At 35.9% G+C, this 26,143-nt stretch overlaps 1 protein-coding gene across 7 annotated transcripts in view; it reads left to right on the plus strand.

Annotated features, from left to right (window-relative positions):
• The window catches only part of KIAA0586 (KIAA0586 ortholog), a 118,128-nt gene that overhangs the window by 65,730 nt on the left and 26,255 nt on the right, over positions 1-26,143 (plus strand). For all 7 annotated transcript variants that reach the window (XM_030319211.2, XM_030319213.1, XM_030319212.1 and 4 more), the window contains 4 exons: positions 3,665-3,799; positions 6,280-6,457; positions 14,043-14,197; positions 15,907-16,015. In XM_030319211.2, coding sequence (XP_030175071.1) covers positions 3,665-3,799; positions 6,280-6,457; positions 14,043-14,197; positions 15,907-16,015 — 577 coding nt within the window. The remainder of the gene's footprint in view (positions 1-3,664; positions 3,800-6,279; positions 6,458-14,042; positions 14,198-15,906; positions 16,016-26,143) is intronic.

Genomic DNA, 26,143 nt, shown 5'->3' on the forward strand with positions numbered 1-26,143 from the left:
AGAGGGAGAGGGAATCTTAAGCAGGCTCCATGCTCAGCACAGAACCCGGCACAGGGCTCAGTCTCACCACTGTGAGATCGTGACCTGAGCCAAAATCATGAGTCGGATGCTTAGCTGATTGAACCACCCAGTCACCCCTACTGGGGTGAACTATTGTTCATTCCTTTTTATTGCTGAGTAGTAATATGTTGGATGGTTGTACCACAACTTTTCCATTTACCTGTCACTGGACATTTGGATTTATTCCAGTTTTGACTATCACAAATAAAGCAACTATAAACATCTGTGTATAAGTTTTGTATGGACATATGCTTTCATTTCTCTTGGGCAAATACCTAGGAGTGGAATGGATGGATAATGTGGTAGGTGTATGGTAAACTTTTTAAGAAAAGCTGTTTAATTTGATCTGCTAATTTTTTTTTTTAACATTTATTTATTTTCAAAAGAGAGAGACAGAGTGTGAGTGGGGGAGGGGCAGAGAGCGAGAGGGAGATAAAGAACAGGAAGCAGCCTCCAGGCTCTCAGCTGTCAGCACAGAGCCCAACTTGGGGCTCAGACCCACCAACAGTGAGATCATGACCTGAGCTGAAGTCAGACGGTTAACCAACTGAGCCACCCAGGTGCCCCTGACCTGCTAAAATTTTGTGTTGACTTTTTCGCATCCATGTTTTATAGGAATTACATTTTACAGGAATTTGCAAAGAGTTTTGGACTTTGCTCAAACATATAGTTAAGTTACCTAAAGACAGTTTTTACCCTTTTGAGTCTTGTTTTGAAGATTCATTGGGCAAGACCAGAGCAGTACTCACTCCCCACTTTGGAGGCAAGACCCTTCTATGCACTCCAACCAGTGCCTTAAATGTAGTTTCCCAGCCCGCCTGGTGGGAACGGCTGTTATTCCAGCCTGTATACACGCCCTGGGCACTATTAGAGCCAATCGTTTCTCATGTGTTTGTTCATCCAGCCTCATGTGGTTACCCTGCATGCATGTGCTGATCAGTATTTAGTGCTCCAAGGGCACCCTCTGCAGATCTCCAGAGTTCTCTCCCTGTGCAGCTTTCACTTTTCTGGTAGCCTGTCTTATGAACCCCCTGCTGTCTCAGCTTCCTTGGAGTTTCAGTCCTGTCTTCTCAGCTCAGGAGCCACTGAGCTCTGCCAGCGTTCTCCCGCCTGTGCTGCAGGCTGGAAACTTTCACAGACAGTAATCTGGAGCAGCCGCACGTTTCTCCTGATTTGTTTTCCATCTCTCAGGAATCACTGTCTTTTGCCACCTGATGTCCCATGTCTTGAAATGCAATTGTTCATATACTTCATCTACTTTTTAGTAGTTTCAAGGGGTTGGGTAAATCTGGAAGTAAAGTCTGGTGGCATTGTTGTCTTTCCATTTGTGTCATTATACATGACCATAATGAAAACAAAGAGATTGGTATATTTTTTGAAAAGTCCTTCTATCCCTTTATAATCATAATGCTAGAAGTTCCTTTAAAGCAACCACTTGAAGTGATGTAAGGTAGAATGTGTATTAAATCACCAGGGGAACTTTTTAAAAAGTATGCCTGCTGGTACCATCCTCTGATATGTGGATTCGGTAGGTCATGTGGGTTGTACGGTGTGCATGTTTGTGGGCAGTTAGAAGCCTAGACCTATATATTTTGAAAAAGTTCCCAGTGTTCTCATGTGCATCCTTTGTTATATGCGACTACTCACTTCACAGATGAAGTTGAGGTTAAATGACTTGTCCATGTCACATAGCTATTTAGTGACAGATCCACAGCTCTCTCTCTCTCTGTTATTTATATAATAAATAAATATAAACAAATAAATATTTAATATTTATTCTTATATTATAAACATTATATATATTATTATATATAATACTATAAAATACTATATATAATTATATATATGTGCAATTATATATTTATAAATATATAACACATATAATATATAACATAAGTATATAAACAAATATATCAAATAAATAGTAAATATTTATAATTATTATTTAAAATATTTAAAATATTAAATAAATAAAATATATTTATTATACAATTTATTATTTATATTTATAATATAAATTATTTATTATATAAATAATATTTAATATTTAATATGTATTTATAATTATATATTATTATATATTATATAAATAATATAATGAGACCTTTTCATTTTAAGATGATAATTGTAAATTTTAAGTTCTAATAAGAGGCTTTCTAAATCCTAAAGCTGAAGTTACAAGGGGCTAGGTGTGTGTGGTGGGGCATTGCTCAAGTCCAACAGACAGCTTTGTGGGCTAGGTAGCATCTTCCTACTATTAAAGATACTTAATACTTAATATCTCTACAGTATAAAGATGCTTAATCTGGAAATTAATGTACCCAAGTGATAAAATTTGTTAAAAACAATTTACCCTGTACAGGGGGTAAAATAACGCATTAAGGAGAGTTTTTGTAAGATTTTAATGGAACAGTTACTTCTCTAACAGTAATTATTTATTGTAAGTAATTAAGTCCATTATGAAGAGAGTGGAAATCACTTTTATGAAATAATATGTGGGGAAGGCATAAATGAGATGTCTTTATTTTCAGAGAAGCATTAAACTGATATTTGGCTTACTTACTATGTCATTATGGCATTTTTATCCATTCTTAGAACTTTATCATGGTGCCAGAGCATGTTTAAGTTTGTTTAAAGTAAATGGTTAAACCAAACCAGGGCTAAATGAAAACACCTTTTCTTTTTCTACATTTGAAACTGAACTCTAATTTGATATTTTTGCTAAGCCTAAATTAAATGTCTACAAATTCATAATGAAGTCAAATGCAGAAGTACCATCTTGAAAAACCAAGAATAACTTGAAGTCATGTCACCAAGAGGTATTTATTTATATACAGCTGGGGGATAAAGACTTATGACAATCTAGAGTTAATAAACTTTGTTTCATTAATAGTAAAATAAGTAAAAAATACTATTGATGGAATTAAAACTCTTGTTAATAGTGGTATTTACAGAGGAATCCAGTTTCTCTGACTCTGAGGCCCACACTGCCCTTCATCTTTGGAATGGGTCATATTTGAAGCACCAGGAAGCCTAGTCTGGGTACTCCAGGGAGGGCTGCAGTACCTGCTCCCTAGCCAAGTACCAGAGATCAGCCCTTTTGGAAGGGACACTCGAAGGTCTATAGGCGCCTTAGCATATTTCTGCAGGTTTTTATTTTCGCCTGTGGTCCAAGCTGTAGTGTTAAGATGGTGCTTCGCCCCCATTACCACACTGTGGTGTTGCTTCAGGTGCTGCATAAATAGGAAGCAGGAAACTGTGAGCCAGAAACTTGATGGTCCTATATAAACATCTGTGAATCATTTAAACTCAATCACTTGGGACAGGGGGTACAATTTTCATGCTTATTATAATAAATCTCCAGTTTAATTGTAATCAAATGACTTTATGGTGGTGTTTCTGTTTGAGGCAAACTAGAGGGTTGTTAGTATAGTCAAATGGAAATGAGAACTAAATGAAAATAGAGTCTGCCTTCTTTCCATAATGTGCTAATAGGCCATTTTCATGATAACTACTACTACGTTTTATTAATCATAAATCAAGAAAAATACAATTGCTTGATAGAATTTCTTTGCTGTATTCATTGTCTTTATATTTCATTCAGGAAGACGATCCTCCCAGCGAAGGACAAGTGATTAGGATGCCCCATAAAAAGACTCCTACAGATGGAATTCTTTCTCTTCTTGCCAAAATGACCCAGGAGTCATTAGTTTCGCAGCAAGCAGTCTACCCTTCAGAGGTACTTATTAACCTTAGTGATTTTTTTTTCTCCTCTTGGTTTGATCCTAATACAGAAAAAAAAAAAAAAAAAGCTTTTGTAACTTTGACCTGAAGTCAGAGCGCTACAATCTTATAGTTGAAAGGAATTCATACTATCCGTTCTAACCTTCTTGTTCCCTAGTTGAAAAAAGCTGAAGCCCTTTTAAATGATTTGTGAGGATCATTCATTCTTTCTCTCTTTCTTCACCCATTTACCGAATATTTACTAGATGCCAGACACATATAGTAAATATGTGAAGGAGATAGGACCCCTACTTTTAGTAAGGTTATAGTCATGTGGGGAGAAGAGGGATTAATGATTAATCAAAGTTGATAACTGATAAAAAATATTTAGAAAGTGTTGAATATCTCAGTGTGATAGCACTTTAGATAAAGAGATAAGTCTGGAGAACGTGGTTGAACCAGATGATCATGAAGAACCTTTTAGGCTGTGGAAAGGCTTGGGCACTACTGTAGAGGCTATTAAGAGATTTTGGGCAAGGAGGTCATAAGCTAAGGAATATGGAGGTTTTATAATCCAGTCCTGGTGTTTGGAGGGGAAGAGGGTGAAGGAATGAATCCTGGCCAGATTTTGCCTGCAACCTTTCACCCTAGCTGGGCCTTTGTGCTCCCTGATGTTACTCTGGGTACAAGTATCTGCAGCCTGGGTTGTTGCCAAGATCAATGGTACTTAGGAGTATGAGAGCACTTTCTGAGTGGGCAAACTAAGGCTTCAGTCGGGTCATAGACTATAAGGTGTTAAATAGCTCAGCAATTACAAGCACCTAGAAAATTGATTCACAATAGAAAAGGTACTGTTTATTGCACAATATTTTATATGGTAGTGGCAGAGTAAAATAGGCACTGTGAAATATTTCTAATTAATTTCTAGGGGAAGTATATCTTCCATCATTCTATACTTTGCCCAAGAGTCTCTAAATGTTTTATATTGCAGAATACTCCTTTTCTATTTAAAGGTTGTTGAGGTAATTGATGTTGCTCAAGAAAAGTCAGATTAGGGACCTAGAGGAGGTAGAGGTATACCAGAATTGGGGAAAATTGTAGAAAATCTTGAATGTTGAGCTAAGAAGTTAGATTTTATTTTACAGTCAATAGAGCCATCAAAGATGTTTCAGCAGTGATTTCTTAATATATTCTAGTAAAAACACTTGGTTGAAATTAAATCCCATTTAAATGACAAACATGAGAGCTTTCAGACTTTGGAATTTTTATTCAGTTCTTGATGAGCAAACTCATAGTTAGAATATTTCTGAGTTACAAAATGTGGTAGTGATTAGATATATAATTTTTAATCCAGAAAGAAAATAGAAGTCTTATTAATTCTTTCTAGTTTTTTTTTATGTTTATTTATATTTGAGAGAGAGAGAGAGACAGAGCACAAGTGGGGGAGGGGCAGAGAGGGAGGGAGAGAGAAAGAGAGAGAGAGGGAGACACAGACACAGAATCTGAAGCAGGCTCCAGACTCTGAGCTGTCAGCACAGAGCCTGACGCAGGTCTTGAACCCACAAACCACGAGATCAAGACTTGAGCCAAAGTCATATACTTAAACAACTGAGACACTCAGGTGCCCCAATTCTTTTAAGTATTTAAATTTACTTAATATATTTGATAAAGAGATGTGTTTGTACTTGTATACTTTCCCAGGGAAAAAAACTTTATTAAATATGGTTAAAGTAGTCTTCTTCAACTTGTGTACTTATAAAAAATATAATTGTTTGGATAGGGGTAATGTTTCTATCATTTAAGGTATATTCTCATCATCATACTTGTTTAACTATAAATTTTACCCTGACAAGTTCAGACAATTTTCATTCATAAAGAATGAGAGGTAAATTTTCTATCATTTTTAATTTTAAGCTCTATGAACAATGTGTAATGTGTGCCAATACTTAGTATAAATAATAATTTTTTTCTTATGTGTTTTGCTACCTAATTTGGAGTTTGAAAAGCAGGTAATGGTTATTTAACTTCAAAAAAACAAGATTTTGGCAACAAAGCCTATTGCTAAATGCCTGATTAAATGAATTTTTACACCTGTTTTTCCATAGTGTGTATGTAGCATAATAAGCACTTTCTAAAATACCTTCAAAGCAGTCAAGTGGCGTGGACCATTATACTTGACAAAGATTTGTTGTTTTGACTTGATTTTATTAATTTTTTTAAGTTTATTATTTTTTTTATTTTGAGAGAGAGAGAGAGAGAGAGAGAGAGAGCGTGTGCATGCACACGTGCAAACAGGGGAGGGGCAGAGAGAGGTAGAATCCCAAGCGGGCTCTGCACTATCAGTGCAGAGACCAATGGAGAGCTCGATCCCACAAACCATGAGATTGTGACCTGAGCCGAAATCAAGAGTGGGACCCTCAGCTGATTGAGCCAGCCAGGTGCCCCTTGACTTGATTTTAACACAGGGTTTGAAACCATTGTTTCTACCTTTTACAGGACTTGGAATACAGTGCAGGTGAACTTAGTGAAGGACAAAGGCCCAGGCTGACAGCAGCAGCAGAGAACATCCTACTGGGACATTCCGTCCCTGTGCAGCCACCTGCCACTAATGCAGAGTCATTGGATCAAAAATGGGCTCCTAACCCATTATCTCAGCAGTTTGACACAGTTACAGGTATACATCAAAATACTGCTTCTTAATGTATCATTTATTAGAATATTCACTTGAATCCCATCACACTTTTTTTGTATTGTTCTCATACTGAATGTTATGTTGTTTTGTATTATAATTACAGTAGCGATCTTAATCTGAATTAAGAAAATAATTATTTTAAGTGCGGGCAAATTTTTTTTATTAAAAATTATGAAAAGTGCCATTATTAAAAAATTTAGTAATGACTTTTTGTGGAATATATATCAATATTTTCCCAAATGTGATTCAGGTGTCAGTGTTAGTATTTGAGGGTGGTGCCTGAGGTAATTTTGGTAGTATGCATTCACTTAAAAAATTTTAATAGTCATATATTTATTATACTACATATTAGACAAATATAATTAGAACATCAAAACTGTGACAGAATATGCCTTGTTTAGGACAGGTTAAATTAGATAATACTGTAGAAATTCACTCTTTACGTTGCATGAATTTCTGACACATTGCTCAGTGCACTCATGACTATTTTAGAGCCTCATTAGCTAAACTTTCTGCTATAATATTTTGGAAATAAAAATAGAACAGAGCATACCGAACACTAGCATATTCAGTGATTAGTTATGTGTTCACCAGCAACACTGAATTAGTAAATACTGACCCATTGCTCCTAGGGGAGAATACAGGGCTAGGTTCCTGCAAGCCTCTGATCATAACATCTTTGTCAAATGACCACATCTGTGTTTTTGTGTTTCTGTTTAAATGACTTATTATAATATATATTGTTGATGCATTAACATTGAGCTCAGGGTCCACAACACTGTAGCTCATGCCTGAACAAAGCTTATCCAATCCATGCATTTTCTAATGCCCATCACAGCTTTTGTGCACTTAGGGTATCAGATAGCACTTTAGCAGTATGACTGGGGGCCACTTAAAACCACAAATCACCAACAAAAAAACCGCACAAAAATCTGAACAGAGGATACACAGACAGCAACAATAAAAAACCAAAAAAAAACAAACAAAAAACCCAACTTGTTTATAGTATAAGAGCTGAAATAAAGCAGAGCATCACCTTGTTCAACCTCAGCAGGTGAAGCGTATATTGGGTGATGCAAAAGTTTTTTACTGGTCTACACATATCTGTGAATGACCACAAAAGCACTGTGACTATTGATTTTGGGGTTCCAAGTAAATTTTATTGGGTAGATGAATTTGCAAGTATGCAATCATCAGATTAATGAAGATCAAATATATTCTCATTTACTGGTTCTTCCATGCCCACTGCTGCGTTCTCTTAAGTGAAAAGGACTTCTAGAGGTATGCACATTTCTCTGTAAATCAGAAAAGGAAATGCATGAAGTCAGAAAAACATTGTTGTAGGGTATTTAAAATCTCCATTTTATATTGAGTGAACACCTTTTGTCATTCAGAATTGAGAGATATTCAAGACTAAGTTTTCCAGGAGAATAAATGTGAAGTAAGATTGGAGTTATTTCTCATTTTGTGCACATAGTGAGAGCATTAAATGTTTGACATTCTCTTAAATTAGTAGGATTTAAAATGGCATAGGAGCAACTGGGTGGCTTACTTGGTTAAGCATCTGACTTCGGCTCAGGTCATGATCTCATGGTTCATGAGTTCAAGCTCCACGTCAGGCTCTGTGCTGACAGCTCAGAGCATGGAGCCTGCTTCAGATTCTGTGTCTCCCTTTCTCTCAGCCCCTCCCCTACTCATGCTCTCTGTCTCTCTCTCTCAAAAATAAACAGTAAAAAAATTTTTAATGGCATAAAGTGTGACTTTTTTAAAGTTTTAATTTAAATTCCAGTTACTTAACATACAATGTAATATTAGTTTCAGGTGTACAATATAGTGATTCAATACTTCCATACGACACCTAGTGCTCATCACAAGTGCACTCCTTAATCACCATCACCTGTTTCACCTATTACCCACCCACCTCCCCTCTGGTAACCATCACTTTGTTCTCTATAAGTAGGAGTCTGTTTCTTTTTCTGAAAAAGAGTTTGCCTCTATTTTTCTTTCCCCCTTTGCCTGCTCTATTTGTATCCAGCTAACTGTGCAGATTGCAGTTAAACAGAATTGACACTAGGTGGCTCTCACAGATCTCTTGAGAGCTGTTAGGTACTTGAGAACAACTAGGTACTTGTTAAATTATTATAGAATAAAATACATGAGGATATATCCTATTGGATATGTCCCTCCTAATATATCTGGTAGCACCTAGCATATTACGTATAGTAAAGTATATTTATAATAGTAGGTACACTGTAGATATTTGCTTAATAGGAAAAAATAGTAAGTAATGTGGCATAACATTAAGATTGAGCATATAAATGAGGCAATATGGCAGAGTGTGGCTAAGAATTTGGGCTTTTGGAGTTTCAGATATCAGTTTGAATTCCAACTTTGTGTATTTTGGGACAAGTAACTTAATATCTCCAAGCCCAAGTTTCTTCATCTATCAAGTGAGGATAATATTAGTATATTAGTTATCTATTGCTATATAACAAATCACCCCCAAACTTAGCAGCAGAAGACAGCAAGCATTTATTATCTCACGTATTTCTAAAAGTCATGAATCTGGGAGTGTCTTAGCTGGGTAATTCTCAGGATCTCCTGTGAGGTTGCAGTCAAGCTGTTTTCTGGGGCTGAGGCTTCCACAAGGGTTGGAAGATCTTTTTTTCAGACTCATTCACATGGCTGCTGGCAAGAGGCCTCATTTCCTCACTACATGAACCTTTGTATAGAGCTGCCTATGACATTGCAGCTGGCTTCTCCCAAAGCAGATGATCTGAGAGAAAGTAAGCAATCAAAATGTAACCCACAGTGCCTTTTATAACCTAATCTCAGAAGTGACATGCCATCGTTTCTACCACATTCTATCAATAACACAGACCAATCCTGGAATAATATAGTAGGGGAGGACAGAAACTTATGAATACCAGGAGACAGGATTCAGGGGGCCATCTTGGAGGCTGGTTACCACAAATAGTATCCACCCCTTAAGGTTATTAGGGGTAGTAAATGACAACACATATAAAGTAGTCACCACAGTGACTAATTCGTAAGTGTTGGTTTCTTTAATAATTCTTGGAGTATGTAAATATACCTTCTTACATGTACTTCATAGAAACAAACTATCCACAGTTGCCTAAAAGGACTATGCCCGGTTGAGAACTAACTTGTTCCTCTTGTTTCAAGTATTTTGCTACATAATGGTTACTAGAGAAGAATGAATACCATGTGTCATTATTTCTGTTGGTGGCTAATCTCATGCCTTTTATAATGTTTTTTTTGTTTTGTTTTGTTTTGTTTTGTTTTGTTTTTTTAGTGTTTAATTATTTTTGAAGGAGAGAGAGAGACAGAATGTGAGTGGGGAAGGGGCAGAAAGAGAGGGAGACACAGAATCCAAAGCAGGCTCCAGGCTCTGAGCTGTCAGTACAGAGCCTGATGTGAGGCTCAAACCCATGAGCCATGAGATCATGACCAGAGCCGAAGTTGAATGCTTAACCTAATGAGCCACCCAGGTGCCCTATACTGATTTTTTAAATAACTTTACCTACAGAGGCTCATCTATTCTTACTTTGTTCTCCCTACCTCTGCACCTTTTTCAGAAATTGTCCTATTTGCAAACTCTATCCCCCTACCACTCTTCCTAATCCTGAGGTTCTCAGTTTGGGTTGAGTAACAAAAGATGCAAAATTAGCTTTGACGAAGTGTCTTAAAGCGCCTAGGGGCACCTGGGTGGCTCAGTCAGTTAAGCATCCAACTTCAGCTTGGGTCATGATCTCACGGTTTGTGGGTTCGAGTCCCACGAAGGGCTCTGTGCTGACAGCTCAGGACCTGGAGCCTGCTTTGGATTCTTTGTCTCCCGTTCTCTCTGCCCTTACCCTGTTCATGCTGTGTCTCTCTCTGTCTCTCAGAAATAAACGTTAAAAAAATTAAAAAAAAAAAAACCCCTAAAATGTAAACTGATATTTTTAAACAACTTGTGAGGACTCTGAGATACACAACTAATTGTAGCTCTCATTTACTCAGAAAGCTTGTATTGAATACCTACTATGTATCTGGTACTATATTATGTACAATGGTAGACACTTGGTACAGTGTTAGACACTTGAGATACAGAAATGATGGATATCTGCTCTCAAGGAAGTTTACAAACTAGTGTAAGAGAAATACAAGAAAGGTTATACAGTAATACTGTGTGGTTAGTACAACAACACAAACAGCTGTGGAGTGCAGGGGAGGACTCTACCCACAGGAGAGGCCTCAGAGACATTTTCCCACAAGACCTGATATGAAATCAGATCTTAATGGTGGAGTATAATAAGCATATTCCAGTTTGTTCATTTACTTATTCATTCAGAAAATAGGTTTTGAGTGCTTGCTATGCTCTATGCACATTCTAGAAGCTAGGAATAGAAAACCTAGTAAGGCCCTGTCCATAATGATTTTTTTCCTCTCGTAGAAGTAATAGATGAGAGGGCACAAACATGCAATAAATTATCATAGTTACCTTGAAGAAGTTCATGTAGGATGGGATATAGGTCACTTGTACCTGGAGAGGGCAATCACAAAAAGACTTCAAACATCAGAGGAGGCTTACTTGAAAGGGATTCTCGGGGCGCCTGGGTGGCGCAGTCGGTTGAGCGTCCGACTTCAGCCAGGTCACGATCTCGCGGTCCGTGAGTTCGAGCCCCGCGTCGGGCTCTGGGCTGATGGCTCAGAGCCTGGAGCCTGTTTGCGATTCTGTGTCTCCCTCTCTCTCTGCCCCTCCCCCGTTCATGCTCTGTCTCTCTCTGTCCCAAAAATAAATAAAAAAACGTTGAAAAAAAAGAAATGGATTCTCAAAGATGAATAGATGTTTGCCATGTAGTAAATGAGGAGGGAACTTCCAGGCAGAATATGCAATGAGACAAGAGGAAAAAATAAAAATAAAAATAAAAATAAAAAATAAAAAAATAGCAAGACTTAAGGAAATATAAGTACTTTATTAATGAGCTGGAGTTTAGGAAGCAGTGAGATTGGAGTAGTGAGCAGAAAGTAGATCCTAAAAAATCTTAGATAATACATGAAGTAGTTTTTGGATTCACTCTAAAATGATATGGATCCATTTGTGCACAAAATGCCAATCTTACTTTATATTTATTCCCATGGAAAATTTAGTCTTGAATTTCTATCACTTCTGAATGTTTTTTGATATTCACAGATCCATGAGGATTATAAGTAAATGACTGATATGATCATCTTTGCCTTTTATTTAGCAAGATCATCTCAGGTGCAGTGTGATGAATAGAGGAGAGTATTAAGACTGGAGGCAAGGAGGCTGACTGGACAGCTGTTGCAGTAAAGCTGGTGAAACACTACTTAACAGTGAGGAAATGTAAAAAGGGAGATTTGAGAGACAGTTAAGGAGGGGAATGGACAAGATTTAGTTTGAATATGAGAAGTGCAAAAGAAAGGATCTAAGACATTTCCAGGTTTCTGGCTAGAATGGTTGGGTAGCTGGGAATTTCCATTCACTAAGAGAAAGGAATATGGAGAAAGGATAGAATTATGAGGACATAAGGATGAGTGGGGTTTTAAGCATTAGAATTAATTTCAGATGCCTTTAGGCATCCATTCCCTACAAATGGAAAAACCTATTAGACATGACAAACCCAAAGCTGCTGCTGGGCACTGGCAATTTTGGGTTGACTTAGTCTTCTCTGAAAGTTGAAGTTTCTAAGTCTGAGGTTGCCTTTGCTTAGCAGTAAGATTCTAGTAGAGTAAAATTAGGGATTTCAAGTTATGATAAATTTTTTTAATGTTTATTTTTGACAGAGAGAGAGAGAGAGAGACAGGGCATGATCGGGGGAGGGGCAGAGAGAGAGGGAGACACAGAATCCGAAGCAGGCTCCAGGCTCTGAGCTGTCAGCACAGAACCCGACGTGGGGCTCGAACTCACAGACTGTGCCATCATGACCTGAGCCGAAGTCGGACGCTCAGCCGACTGAGCCACCCAGGTGCCCCAACTTATGATAAATTTGATGTGAGTGACATGATAGTTACAAGGGGTTAAGTTACTTTATACAGACGAAACACTCATACTCCATGAGCATACTTTGTAGAAGTGACACCATCGTGTTGTTGAGCAAATTCAGCATTGTTATGATGGCTGTCATGGTGACCCTTTATCACTGGGTTAGATACCTGTCGTATGTGCTCTCTGTAGCCTGCCTAAGGTTGCTTTTGTCACACTGATCTGTAATCTCACTTGAGGGTTCACTGTCCCATTCCTGTTGTCTAGCAGAGTGTGTAACACCTAGGACATAGCCAGTGAATATATGTTAAATGATAGGGTGTTACAGGAGTTGAAAGCTATTATGCACTTTGAATGCTTTGGAAGAGATGTTTGATTATATACCTTCTGAGTTTTTACATTTAGGTCTTTTATCAAAGTTTACCTTGTGTCTTTTTAATTACTTTTTTCTTTATACCCATACATTAACCATGTATAATTTTACATAAAACAAAATGTGATTATGTCATACATTAGTTTCCATCCACCTCTCATCCTCATGTTTTCTCCTGTCCCATATGCCTTACCCCAGCTAACTCTTGTTAAGATTCTCATATGTAATCTTCCTCTTTTTATCCATAGACACACTCACATGTTTAACATTCATGATGGATACATACTATGTATGTGTACACTGTTATTTTACAAGTTAAGATAGAATGCCCACTTGCCTGCATTTGTTTTTACACAGTAAGTCCTGTGGAAATTACAAGTCTCTGGCTGCCTGTGGGCTTCTTTTCATGTTTGTTGGCCATTTGGATTTGTTCTCTGTGAATTGCCTACTTAAATTCTTTCCCCATCTATTAGGTTCTAAATTTTTCTTATAACTTTGTAAGAGCTATTTCTATATTTTTGATGTTTTTTAACATCTGTATTGCAAATATCTTTTTCTAAATTTGTACTGACATTATTTATGGTCTTTCTTTGCCATATAGCTAAAAAAAATTTTATGTAGTTATTTCTATGTGTATATGTTAAGATGTTTATTTATTTTGAGAGAGAGAGAAACCATGAGCAGGGGAGGGGCATAGAGAGAGGCAGAGAGAGAATCCCAAGCAGGCTTCACGCTCAGTGCAGACCCTGATTGTGGGGCTCGATTCCACAGCCATGAGGCCTTGACCTGAGCTGAAATCAGGAGTCGGACACTCAACTGATTGAGCCACCCAGGTGTCCCTAGTTATTTTTATCTTTTATACTTTCTGTGTTTTTATGGTCTCTTCTAACACAAGTTTATACCTATAGTCTCCTAGATTTTCTTGCGAGATTTTCATTATTTAGTACATATTTATATTTATTTTTTGTTTACTTATTTATTTTTGAGAGAGACAGAGTATGTGCATGCACGTGTGATGGGGGGAGGGGCAGAGAGAGAGGGAGACAGAGAGTCCCAGGTAGGCTCTACACTGTCAGTACAGAGCCCAGTGTGGGGCTTGCACTCATGAACTGTGAGATCATGACCTGAGCAGAAATCAAATTAAACAATTTATTTTAACTTTTTGTTTATATATTTGACAACAGGTGGTGTTTATGAAGATTCATGTGCTAGTCATGGTCCAATGAGTTTGGGAGAATTGGAGTTGCAGCCAAATTCTAACCTTGCTCTTCCCACAACACTTTTGACAGTGCAAGAAAATGATGTTCAGTTATCAGGAGCAGTTGAAGATAATCATCAGGTAATAATCCTTGTACTTTACTTAAAATGAGAATGGTAATAATATTGGCTTAGCATGATGCACTGCCAAGAGATTAGTCTTTGGAGTCAGTTTCAATCCATGCTTCCTTTATTTGTTAATTCAAGCCTGGATACAACTCTTAGCTCATCTGGACCCTAGCTATGACCTTGAATACATAGCCTTTTTCTAACCCTTAGTTTCCTCATCTTTATTTAGAGATTAAAAATAGCATATATATATATATATACATACATATATATATATATATATATATACACATATACATATATATAATGCTGGTTAGGTAGCTATTATTGATACTTTGTGTCATCATGAAATATCTAGCTCATTAATTTGCATATAGCAGGTACTCAAGAAAAATTTATTATATTAAATTTTGCAAAAGCTGTTACATAAGCAATTTCATGGTGAGTTAGGCCAATGGCCCATGTAATCTTCTGTACTGAAAAAATAGGTTAATTACTCTCCAGCATGTAAAGAAATGTTCACGTTATTAAAAACAGTTTTTTATCTGTGTAATGGCAATGGATTTCTCACTGTAGATTAGTTTATTCAATTCACTATGTATTTCATGATATTGCATAGCATTGCATGGGGTTGGTATTGCTGGTTGCAACCTCAGGAGTTTCCTGGGTGAAGTTTAAAACTGGCCCCTATTCATGGAGAACAAGGAGAGACCGAATAAAGACACATACCACTCCAGATTGGCAGATGGCAGGTTTAAATAAGCAAGGGGACTTACTTACCAGACCTGTCTCGGGCACTTGTGAGACCGGTAGATCTCTGCACCCAGCCACCAGAATCTTAAAAGTTTATATAGAAGCCTTAATTGGGTTCAGTCAGGTATTCAGTCCAGACGGTGTCATAACACCTTCCCCTCTCAAGGCTATGTCCTTTAATGACTGCCAGTATGGAAATAGTAGGTGGGACGCATATTCCAAGGACAGGACCAGAGTAAGGAGCTTCCAATTGCCTGGGTTCAGCTTGTGGGTCAACTCGTGGCTGATAAGAATCAAGAGGTATCTTTTTAAAGTCCTGTCAAAGTATATCTGATAGCTGTTTTCAGGCACTCATTCATAATTAGGACCATAAAATAGTAAAAGGAAGAAATAAAACGGCTTTCACAGTTTGTGATGTGTGGTTGTGAAAGAATTTGTGACTATTGTAAATTTCAAATTTGGTTAGGTTATAGGTACTAGGAAGAGAGATGATGGGGCTTGTGGTGGAGTGCACATTTCTTGAATGTCAAAGGAGGATAACAGTACTCATGCTTGTGAGAATTAAGTGATGTTACTATATAGAAAAGCTCTTTGAAAATTGCAGTGCATTATGCAGATTTTCATTTTATGTAAAAATGGTTATATGGGAGAGCTTAACAACCACATTAAGTTTTTATCCTGTCTAAATCCATCATGTGTATATATCTAGAATAGTTTGATTTATAAGGAGCTTTGAATTATGAAGTGATTTGAATATTTGAAATCTGTATATATTATCCAAATCTTTTGAAAGATTTTATTTCCAATGTCTTTTCTCTAGTAATATGTACTCTATCACCCATTTAGCAATTAGAGGACATGTATAATATTCAAATTTTATATAAGAAACAACTAAATAGTTTAATTGCTCAAAACTTTTTAAAGTAACTTAAAAAACAATGTTATGACTTCACGTCTTAAATTCTTTAGTACCAACAAAAGCATGACCAAGATGCGAAACAAGTTGAACACAAGCCTGCACAAAGTCGTTTAATACGTGTAAGAAGTAAATCTGATATTTCACTTTCACAGCAACAAGGTAAGATTCATTTTCTTGTAATATAATAGTTTGATGCTTGCCCTGATATTGAACAAGTATATGATGAAAATTCTTTATTTTTGTCTACATCACATTCTTGTCTGTAAGTTTTCTGTTTTTTCTTAGTCCATTGGGATAAAGAATCTCGTATCATATTTGACTGTATATTTGTTCTTTGTACCAATAAGCTCCATTTCTAATGAATTTAAAAACTCTTAGGTAGTGTTTTTCCTTTAATCTTTTTTTTGTTTCTTATGCAGTTGATTGCCTTTTTATCTGTTTATAGGTCTGTATCTGTGTCAGAGTTGTCTATTTTAAATTATGTGAAAAAGGCAGGCACTGTGGCTGTAAAGGTGCTTCTTTGTAAAGGCTATTCAGTGTTGTGGGTGATGCTGACCAATAAACACAACTTAAAAAAAACAAAGGATTCTCACACTGAATGCACATTATGTAAATGACCAGTTGTGTGGTTGAACTTCAATTCTATAGTCAGCATCACAGCATTTTGATGTTCCTTTATGTTTCTGAAAGACTGTTGGCCTTCTTGCTTCTTAGTCACTTAAATTTAATATAACCTAAACTCTGAAATTTGGCAGTAGAAATTAAGATATTTTCTGTTTTAAAACTTTATTTCTACAATCCAGGAAGAAGTATTAGGAATGTTTTAAGCAGTAGAACATTTTTCTTTGCTTTTATGATTGTGTTTTTTTTTAATCTCATTTACTGAATGCCAGTATAATTGCAAATGTAACTATACATTTAGTGTTACAGGAAAGATCCAAAACAAGGACATACTCAAGATATTTATTAAAATTATGCTATATGAGGTTTAGATTTTTACTTTTGTTTTTTGTTCCTTTCTTGCTCCCACCTCTCAGAACTTTGCCTTCCTGACCACCTTTTTAACCTGACCATGGTACAGTAATGTGAATATTGTATTTTAGAATCCCATGGAAACTTGGCTATAAAACTCTTCTTATAGTATTTAAAAATTAAGCAAAACAGTATATAGATAGGAACAAATGAATGTTTCTAAGATAATGGCAGGACTGACTTGATGTCCTTCTACTGAGTACTGTTACCATTCACGGTCAAAGACTATATATTTAAGTTAGGTTTAAAAAAATTGTAATGTCTTAAAATTATTAGTAAATTTTGTCTCCTTGGGAGATATTGTATGTGATAAAATGATCGTTTTTCTCAGGTGATGGGAAAATTTGGTAAGATTTTAAAGTAAGTGTCTCTCTTCAGGAAAATGACATTCAGTTTCACACATACATGAATGACCACAAGATGGCAATAAATTCTTGTTGGCTTACAACAAAATGTCATGAAGTACAGTGTTGTTAAATAGTGTCTAATTAACATTTAATAAGTCAATAAAAATTGTATGAATAAAAGAAACCGAGGTGTTAGCTGGTTAAAGCAAGTTTTATTTAGAAGAGTTTAGAATGGTTAGATTTAATATATATAATTTTTTTCATTTAATTTTATATGTAATACAGAAGTTAGAGGATCAGACCTATATCAGCTTTGACTGAGACAAATAAATACCTAGTGAGCTATAAATAGAACATTTGAAAATAGAAGCCAAGTGTTTCACTGTATAACTGATACAGATCTCCATATTGAATACTTTTTTAATGAATGTGATTGCCTTGGCAAATATAGTCAGTTATGACTTCTTTTTTTCCCATAAATTTTGTGGGTTTTATTTTTTCTCTGATGAAACTCTAAGACATTGCCAAATGTTTCAGAGAATAGGAGAGTCACAATGCCAAAATAATCCTCTAGGGCTCTCAGGACTTTGGGTGACCTTGAAGGAATTCAATCCTATCTCTCATACAGGCCTTGAAGATAATGAAGGAAATTCACCTTATCACAAGGGAATCAAAACCACATCTTTTCTGGCAGCTAAATGCTTCTAAGAATACTTGAACCCCAAATTATGACTGTTTTGGGGAGAAGTATCCTATATTTCACTTTGAAATGTGTACTAGTTTAATATGTGTATATAAAGAATCAAGTAGCTTCACTAGCAGTAGCAGCTGTTTCAGTGATCATTACAAATTGACTGAAGATTTGGTAGGACATGAGTTCCAGCACTATGCTTCCAACAAGTCTGTAAAATCCTTGTTTCCGCCCCCCCCTTGATTATAACTTTCAGCTTTTATTTTTTTTTTTTTTAAATTTTTTTTTCAACGTTTTTATTTATTTCTGGGACAGAGAGAGACAGAGCATGAACGGGGGAGGGGCAGAGAGAGAGGGAGACACAGAATCGGAAACAGGCTCCAGGCTCCGAGCCATCAGCCCAGAGCCTGACGCGGGGCCCGAACTCACGGACCGTGAGATCGTGACCTGGCTGAAGTCGGATGCTTAACCAACTGCGCCACCCAGGCGCCCCTTTATAACTTTCAGCTTTTAATATAAAAAGAAATTGAATTGATCTGACAGATGGTTATCTTTGGAATCTAAGAGTGAAATTCTTTCATTTGGTATTGAATTCATTGGTTGTATTTTTGACCACAGGATACCATTTTCTGATTCTAAGTCCTGATTAATGGGTTTATAGTGAACATAACAATTTAAGTGATTTCAGTGAGTCATTTAATTTTTTTTCCTTTTTACTATGCAAGTTAACTTTTACTGCTTCTTTTTCTGGGCAAGTTGACTTTCTTCCATATAAATAAGAGACTAGTTTTAAATCTGCTTGTTTGTTATAAACCCAAGAACAGTTAAATTCTATTAAGTAATGTATTAAAATAGTTCACTTTATTTTTTTATTTTTTACATTCTATCAGTATCTTTTTTTTAAATTTGAGTATAGTTGACACACAATGTTACACTAGTTTTCTGGGTACAATATAGTGATTTGACAAGTTTATACATTATGCTGTGCTCACCACAAGGGTAGCTACCATCTGTCATCACATGACAGACACTATTACAACATCACCGACTATATTCCTTACGCTGTGCTTTTTATTCCCATGACTTATTCATTCCATAACTGGAAGCCTGATTCTCCCACTCCCCCCTATTAACTGTTTTGCCCATCTCCCCCCTGACCCTTCCTTCTAGCAACCATCAGTTTATTCTCTATATTTGTAGGTCTGATTCTGCTTATTCACTTGTTTTATTTTTTTAGATTACACATAAGAGTGAAATCATACATATTTGTCTTTCTCAGTCTGATTTCCTTCACTTAGCATAATACCCTCTGGGTCCATCCTTGTTGTTTCAGATAGCACAATCTTACCCTTTTTTTATTGCTATGTAATATTCCTGTGTGTGTGTGTGTGTGTGTGTGTGTGTGTGTGTGTGAGAGAGAGAGAGAGAGAGAGAGAGAGAGAGATCTTTCTTATCCATTTGTCAATGGGGACTTACATTGCTTTCGTGTCTTGGCTGTTATAAATAAGCTGCAATAAACATAGAGGTGCAAATATCTTTTTGAATTTGTATTTTTGTTTTATTTGGATAAGTATCCAGTAGTGGAATTGTTGGATCACATGATATTTCTATTTTTAATTTTTTGAGGACCTCATATTTTCCACAGTGGCTATACCAATATACATTCCCACCAACAGTGTACCTTTTTCTCTACATCCTTGCCAACACTTGTTATTTCTTGTCCTTTTTTATTTTAGTCATCCTGACAAGTGTGAGGTAATATCTCATTGTGGCTTTGATCTGCATTTCCCTGATGATTAGGGATGTTGAGCATCTTTACATGTTTCTGTTGGCCACTTGTCTGTTTTAGAAAAATGTTTATTTAAATCCTCTGCCTATTTTTAAATCAGATTGGTTTTTATTGTTGAGGTATATAAGTTCTTTCTTTATTTTGGATATTACCCCTTATTGGATATATCATTTGCAAATATCTTCTCCCATTTAGTAGGTCACCTTTTTGTTTTTGTTGACGGTTTCCTTCACTGTGCAAAAGCATTTTATTTTGTGAAGATACAGAAAATACAGATGCAAAGGAGTACATGCATCCCAATGTTTATAGCAGGATTATCAACAATAGCCAAAATATGGAGAGAGCCCAAATGTCCATCAACTGATGAATGGATAAAGAAGATGTGGTATATATATATTATTCAGCTATCAAAAAGAATGAAATCTTGCCAATTGCAACAACGTGGATGGAGCTAGAATGTAGCATTTAAGTGAGATAAATCAATCAAAGAAAAACAAATACCATATGATTTTACCCATATGTAGAATTTAAGAAACAAAACAGATGAACATATGGGAAGGGTGCGGGGAAGGAGAGAGGGAAACACACCACAAAAGACTCTTAACAATAGAGAACAGAGTGAGGGTTGATGGGGGGGGGGGGGCTAGATGGGTGATGGGCATTAAAGAGGGCACCTGTTGTGATGAGCACTGGGTGTTGTATGTAAATGATAAATCACTGAATTCTACTCCTGAAACCAATATTTCACTGTATGTTAACTAACCAAAATTTAAATTTAAAAAAAATTGATAAAAAAATAAAAATAAAATAACTAAGAATGTAGAAGATCTAAGCAACAATATTGACCAATTCAACCTAGTTGATAAACAGCTGATTTGGGGGCACCTGGGTGGCTCAGTTAAGTGCTCAACTTCTGCTCAGGTCAGAATCTCACAGTTCATGGGTTCAAGCCCTGCATCAGGCTCCATGCTGACAGTGCGGAGCCTGCTTAGGATTCTCTCTCTTTCTACCCTTCCTTCACTGATATTTTCTCTCTCTATCAAAATAAATAGATAAACTTAAATTTTTTTTTAAAAAGCTGATTTTACTTCCTAAGTAAACTTGAAACGTTAACCAAGATTGACAATATTCTGTATCATGAAACAAACCTCAGTAAATTTAAAACAGTTAAAATCATACAAAATATATTCTCTGACCTCAGTGGAATGAAAATGAAAATGAATAACAAAGATTCCTGGAACATTACTAAATATTTGGAAATTAAATTGCACACATTTTAATAAACCTTGGGTCAAAAAGGAAATTACAAAGGGAATTAGAACTATTTTGAACTTGGGGCACCTGGGTGGCTCAGTCAGTAGAGCATCCAGCTATGGCTCAGGTCATGATCTTATGTTCGTGAGTTTGAGCCCCACATCAGGCTCTGTGCTGACAACTCAGAGCCTGGAGCCTGCTTCAGATTCTATGTCTCCCTCACTCTCCCCCCCACCCCCCACCGCTTGTTCTCTGTGTCTGTCTCTCAAAAAATTAAAAGAAAAAAAAGAAATATTTTTAACTGAATAAAAATGGAAACACCACGTACCAAAATTCATGGGATGCTGCTGAAGCAGTGATTAGAGGGAATTTTATGCCATAAATGCTTACATGATAATAGAAGAGAAAGGTCTAAAATCAGTGCTCTAAACCTCTAATGGAGGAAACCTGAAAAAGAAGGGCAATTAAACTTCTAATAAACAGAAGGAAGGAAAAGAACAGAATGAAATTGAAAACCTAAACATAATAGAAACCCAGTGAAACCAAAAGCTGGTTCTTTGAAATGACTGGTAAATCAATAAACCTTAGCCAGAATGATGAGGGAAAAAGGAGAAAACACATGAATCATTAGTATTAGAAGTTAGAGAGAGGAAATCAGTACAGATCCTATGGAAATTAAAGAGATTATAAAGTAATATTAGTATCTTTATGCTCATAAATTTGGCAACATTGGTAAAATGGAAAAATTTTATCTAACTTGAGAAGAAACTGATAATAAACTAAGTAATCTTATATTTGTTAAAGAAAAAGTGAATTTTTAGCTTAAAATCCTCCAATAAAGAGAACCTGAGGCTCAGACGTTTTCACTGGAGAATTCTACCAGATATTTAAGAGAGAAATAATGCCAGTTCTACTCAAACTCTCCCAGAAAATAGAAAAGAACTCTTTTTACCAATACCCTGATACCAAAACCAGACAAAGACATTTCTGGAAAAGAAATTTATAGACCAATATCTCTCATGAACATAGACAAAAAATTTCTCTATAAGATATTAGCAAATTGAATCCAACAATATATAGAAAGACAGTAAGTGGACCAGGTGGGGTTATCCCAGGAAAGAAAGGTTGGTTCACCATTCAAAAAGCAATGTAATTCACTATATGAATAGACTGAAAAAAAAAAAAAGTGTGATTTTCTCAGTAGATCTAGAAAAGCTTTTGACAGTATTCAACATCTTTTTATGATTACAGTATTCAACCAAGAATCAGAGGAATCTTTCTCAACATGATAAAGGAAAGACATTACAAGAAACCTATAGTCAACATCACACATGATGGTGAAAGACTAAATGCTTTCCTAGTAAAACTGGAAACAAGCAATGAGGTCTGCTCTCATTACTCCTTTTCAAAATCATACTGGCTGTTCTAGCCAATGCAGTGATGCAAGAAAAATGAAAAAAGGCATACAGATTAGAAAGGAAGAAATAAACTTACTTCTATTTGGTCATGCATGATTATATAAAGTGCCACAAGGCCTACAAAAATCCTACTGGAACCAACATGTTTATCAAGTTCACAGGGGCTACAATATCAATGTACAAAAATCAGTGATATTTCTTTGAACTAGCAATGAAAAATTGGAAATTGTAATTAAAAACTATAATTTATCATAGCAACATAAATGTGAAATATTTAGGTATAAATCTAATGAAATATTTTCATGATTTGTGTGCTAAAAACTACAAAAATATCTGATGAGAGAAATCAAAGACCTATATAAATGGATAAGACTCAAAATTAAGAAGTCAGTTCTCCCCAAATTGATCCATAGATTCAGTGCAATCTCAGTCAAAATTCTAATAAGGTTTTGGTAGATACTGATAAGCTCATAAGGAAATGCGGAAGGCCTGGAATAGCCAAAATAACTTTTAAAAAGAAGAGGTTGGAGGATTTACACTATGGCTTTAAAACATTTTCTAAAGCTACAGTAATCATGATAGTGTAGTATTGGCATAAAGATTAACAGGTAGATAGATCAGTGGAATAGAATCCAAAAATAGTCCATACATTTATAATCAATTGATTTTTCACAAATAGCAAAGAATTGAATGAAGAAAGGATAATCTCAACAAATTGTGTTGGGTCAAGTGGTCACCTATGTGCAAAAAAATGAACCATGACCCATATCTCACAAACATATACAAACATTAGCTCAAAATGGATCCTAAATCTAAATGGAAAGCCAAAAGCACTAAAACTTCTAAAAGAAAAATAGGAGAAAATCTTTGTGACCTGTGGTTGGGCAAAGATTTTTAAGATGTTATAGAAAAGTCATAGTTCCTAGAAGCATATATTGATTGATTGGATTTAATGAAAATAAAAACTTTTTCAAAAGACGCTGTTAAGAGAATGAAATAGGATAAACTACAGATTAGGAGAAAATATTTGCAAATCCACTTTTTGATAAAGAACTTGAATCCAAAATATGTTTTAAAAACAAAACTCAGTAGTAAGAATGAGTTTAGAGATTTGAATAGACACTTCACTAAAAAAAGTTATATGGATGACAAATGAACACACAGAAAGATGTTAAACATCATTAGTTACTAATGGGAGGTGCAAATTAAAAAGTAGATACCACTAACTACCCATTAGGTCGGCTGAAATCAAAGAAACTGGTAACATCACACATTGATGAGAAGGCTGAGCAATTCTTATTCTTGTACATTGCTGGTGGAGTGCAAAATGCTACAGCCACCTTGGAAAAAGTTTGGCAGTTTCTTCTAAAATTAAATATAAATTTACTGTACAACCCAGCAGTCCATATACTAGGTATTTACTCAAGAGAACTGAAGACTTATATTCACATAAAACCTGTACTCAATTTTTAGCAGTTTCATTTATGATTACCAAGAAGTGAACCTAGATGTCCTCCAACAAGTGAATGGATAAGCAATGTATGGTACATCCATACAATGGAACTCAGCAACAAAAAGGAATGAAATGCTGATATACATAAAAGCATGGATGAGTCTCATTGCTTTATATAAAATGAAAGAAGCCAAATTCAAAAGTCTTCATACCGTATTTATGTGACAATTACAGCTATATGACATTTGGGAAAAAACAAAAGTATCTATATTAGGAGAACAGATCAGTGGCTTCTAGGAGTGAGAGCAGGGTTTGACTACAAATGGCAGGAGGAACTTTGGAGGTGATATAGATGTTCTAGATCTGGATTGTGGTGGTGGTTACATAACCATGTGTTTGTCAAGAGTGAATCTTGGGCACCTGGGTGGCTCAGTCATTGATTTCACAGTTCGTGAGTTTGAGTCCCACATCGGGTGAGCTCATGCCCTCATCGGGTGAGCATGAGCCCCTTTTGGGGTAAAACACGAGCCGCCGGTGAGCCCCACTTCTCTATCTGTCCTTTGTGGGATATTCTCATTCTCTCTCTCTCTCTCCGCCCCCCACCCCTTGTTCTCTAGTGACCTTTCTTTTCCTCTCTCTCTTTCTCAAAAAAAAAAAAAAAAAAAAAAGTAAATCTTACTGGGTATGAATTATGCTTCAGTAAAGCTAACTTAAATATTGCTGACCCTTTTCTATTATGAATTTTCTTAGTTAACTTTTGTTAAAAGTTTGTTATATGGGAATGTATAAAAGGTTTTGTTGTTAAAAGGTGTTTAAATGTGACACTGAGTATTTTACACACAATTATTCACATCTTTTTTTCTGTATTTAACACTTCAGGAGGAGATAGTTGGCTATACTTTTATAATACATTGTATCTTCAATATAATATACATTGGATTTCTAGGTATTTATTTGAGAATACATTTTATTCAAGCTAGAGGCCTGGGACATTTAAGCTTTGTAATTAATAGCAACTAACTAGTAACAGAAGAGAAGATAGTATGTGCTAATCTGAAAATACATGTTTAGATTTCAGAAAAGAAAGAAGTGTCAGCTCAAAACTTTACTGGCACATCCAATATCCAATATAATGTATCATTAACCCAGTCCAGTTCAATAAATACTGAGTTCTCTCACACACTACACTTTTTTTTTTTTTAACTTTTTGTTAAAGTTAACTTATTTTTGAGAGACAGAGAATGAGCAGGGGAAGGGCAGAGGGAGAGGGAGACAGAATCCAAAGCAGGCTTCAAGCTCTGAGAGTCAGCACCCATACTGACACAGGGCTCCAACCCATAAACTGTGAGATCATGACCTGAGCTGAAGTCAGACGCTTAGCTGACTATGGAGCCACCCAGGCGCCCCGCCCCACTACACTTCTAAGCCTTGATGTTTTTGCATGTTATCTTCCTTTTATGTGTAATTTTCTTCTTTCCCCACTTTGCATGTCTTTCTTTTTCAACATCTAGCTCCATTTTTCTGAGTCCTTACTGAACCTCCGATTGCAAATGACTTATTTATCTTTAACTCCAACCCCAGCTTTTTTGTGCCCTGAACATGATCATAGTTTTACTGATAATTTCCACTATCAGCCTGCTAGGTACTCTCTTTTATCTCATTTGTTCCTCAAAATACCATGACATGCAGGTAGTTCCATTCCCCTTTTATAAAAAAAAGGATAAAGTTCGTGAAGGATAACTAACTTTCCCATAGCACAGTTTTAGAAACTGAAGATATAGAATTCTAGCCCTTACCTACCTGAGTGCAAAGCTGATATTCTTTTCCTTGTTTCATACCATTTTGTGGAGTAAGCATTTAATACATATTTATTATGTGACTTAACAGCTTTCTGGAAGGAACTGCCTTTATCATCTCTACATTGCCTAGACTGATTATTCAGAAGGTCAGAGAAACTGATAGTTCTGTGGTTTGTTTAAGATAGGTTATCTTGTTTGTTATTTAAGAGATGATGTTTCCCAATGTGTTTAATGCACAGTAATCAATAAGTATTTATTGAATCAAACTTAAATATCATTTGCTACTGACCACAAACATTTAATTCTGTTATTTAGTAAAAAGAAGAAAGGAGAAAAGAGAGAAAAGAAAATATATCATCCCAATTGTTTTCTAATTACTGACACCTTTAATGTAGATAGTGAGCTATAGTGGAATAATCTAAAGCCTGCTTTTAGATTTTTACCTGCTTTTCTAAAACATTGTATGATTTCTTTTGTAGTATTGATGTTTTCTTATTCTTCAAG

The sequence above is a fragment of the Lynx canadensis genome, chromosome B3 (genome assembly GCF_007474595.2).
Source record: "Lynx canadensis isolate LIC74 chromosome B3, mLynCan4.pri.v2, whole genome shotgun sequence".
Taxonomy (NCBI): domain Eukaryota; kingdom Metazoa; phylum Chordata; class Mammalia; order Carnivora; family Felidae; genus Lynx; species Lynx canadensis.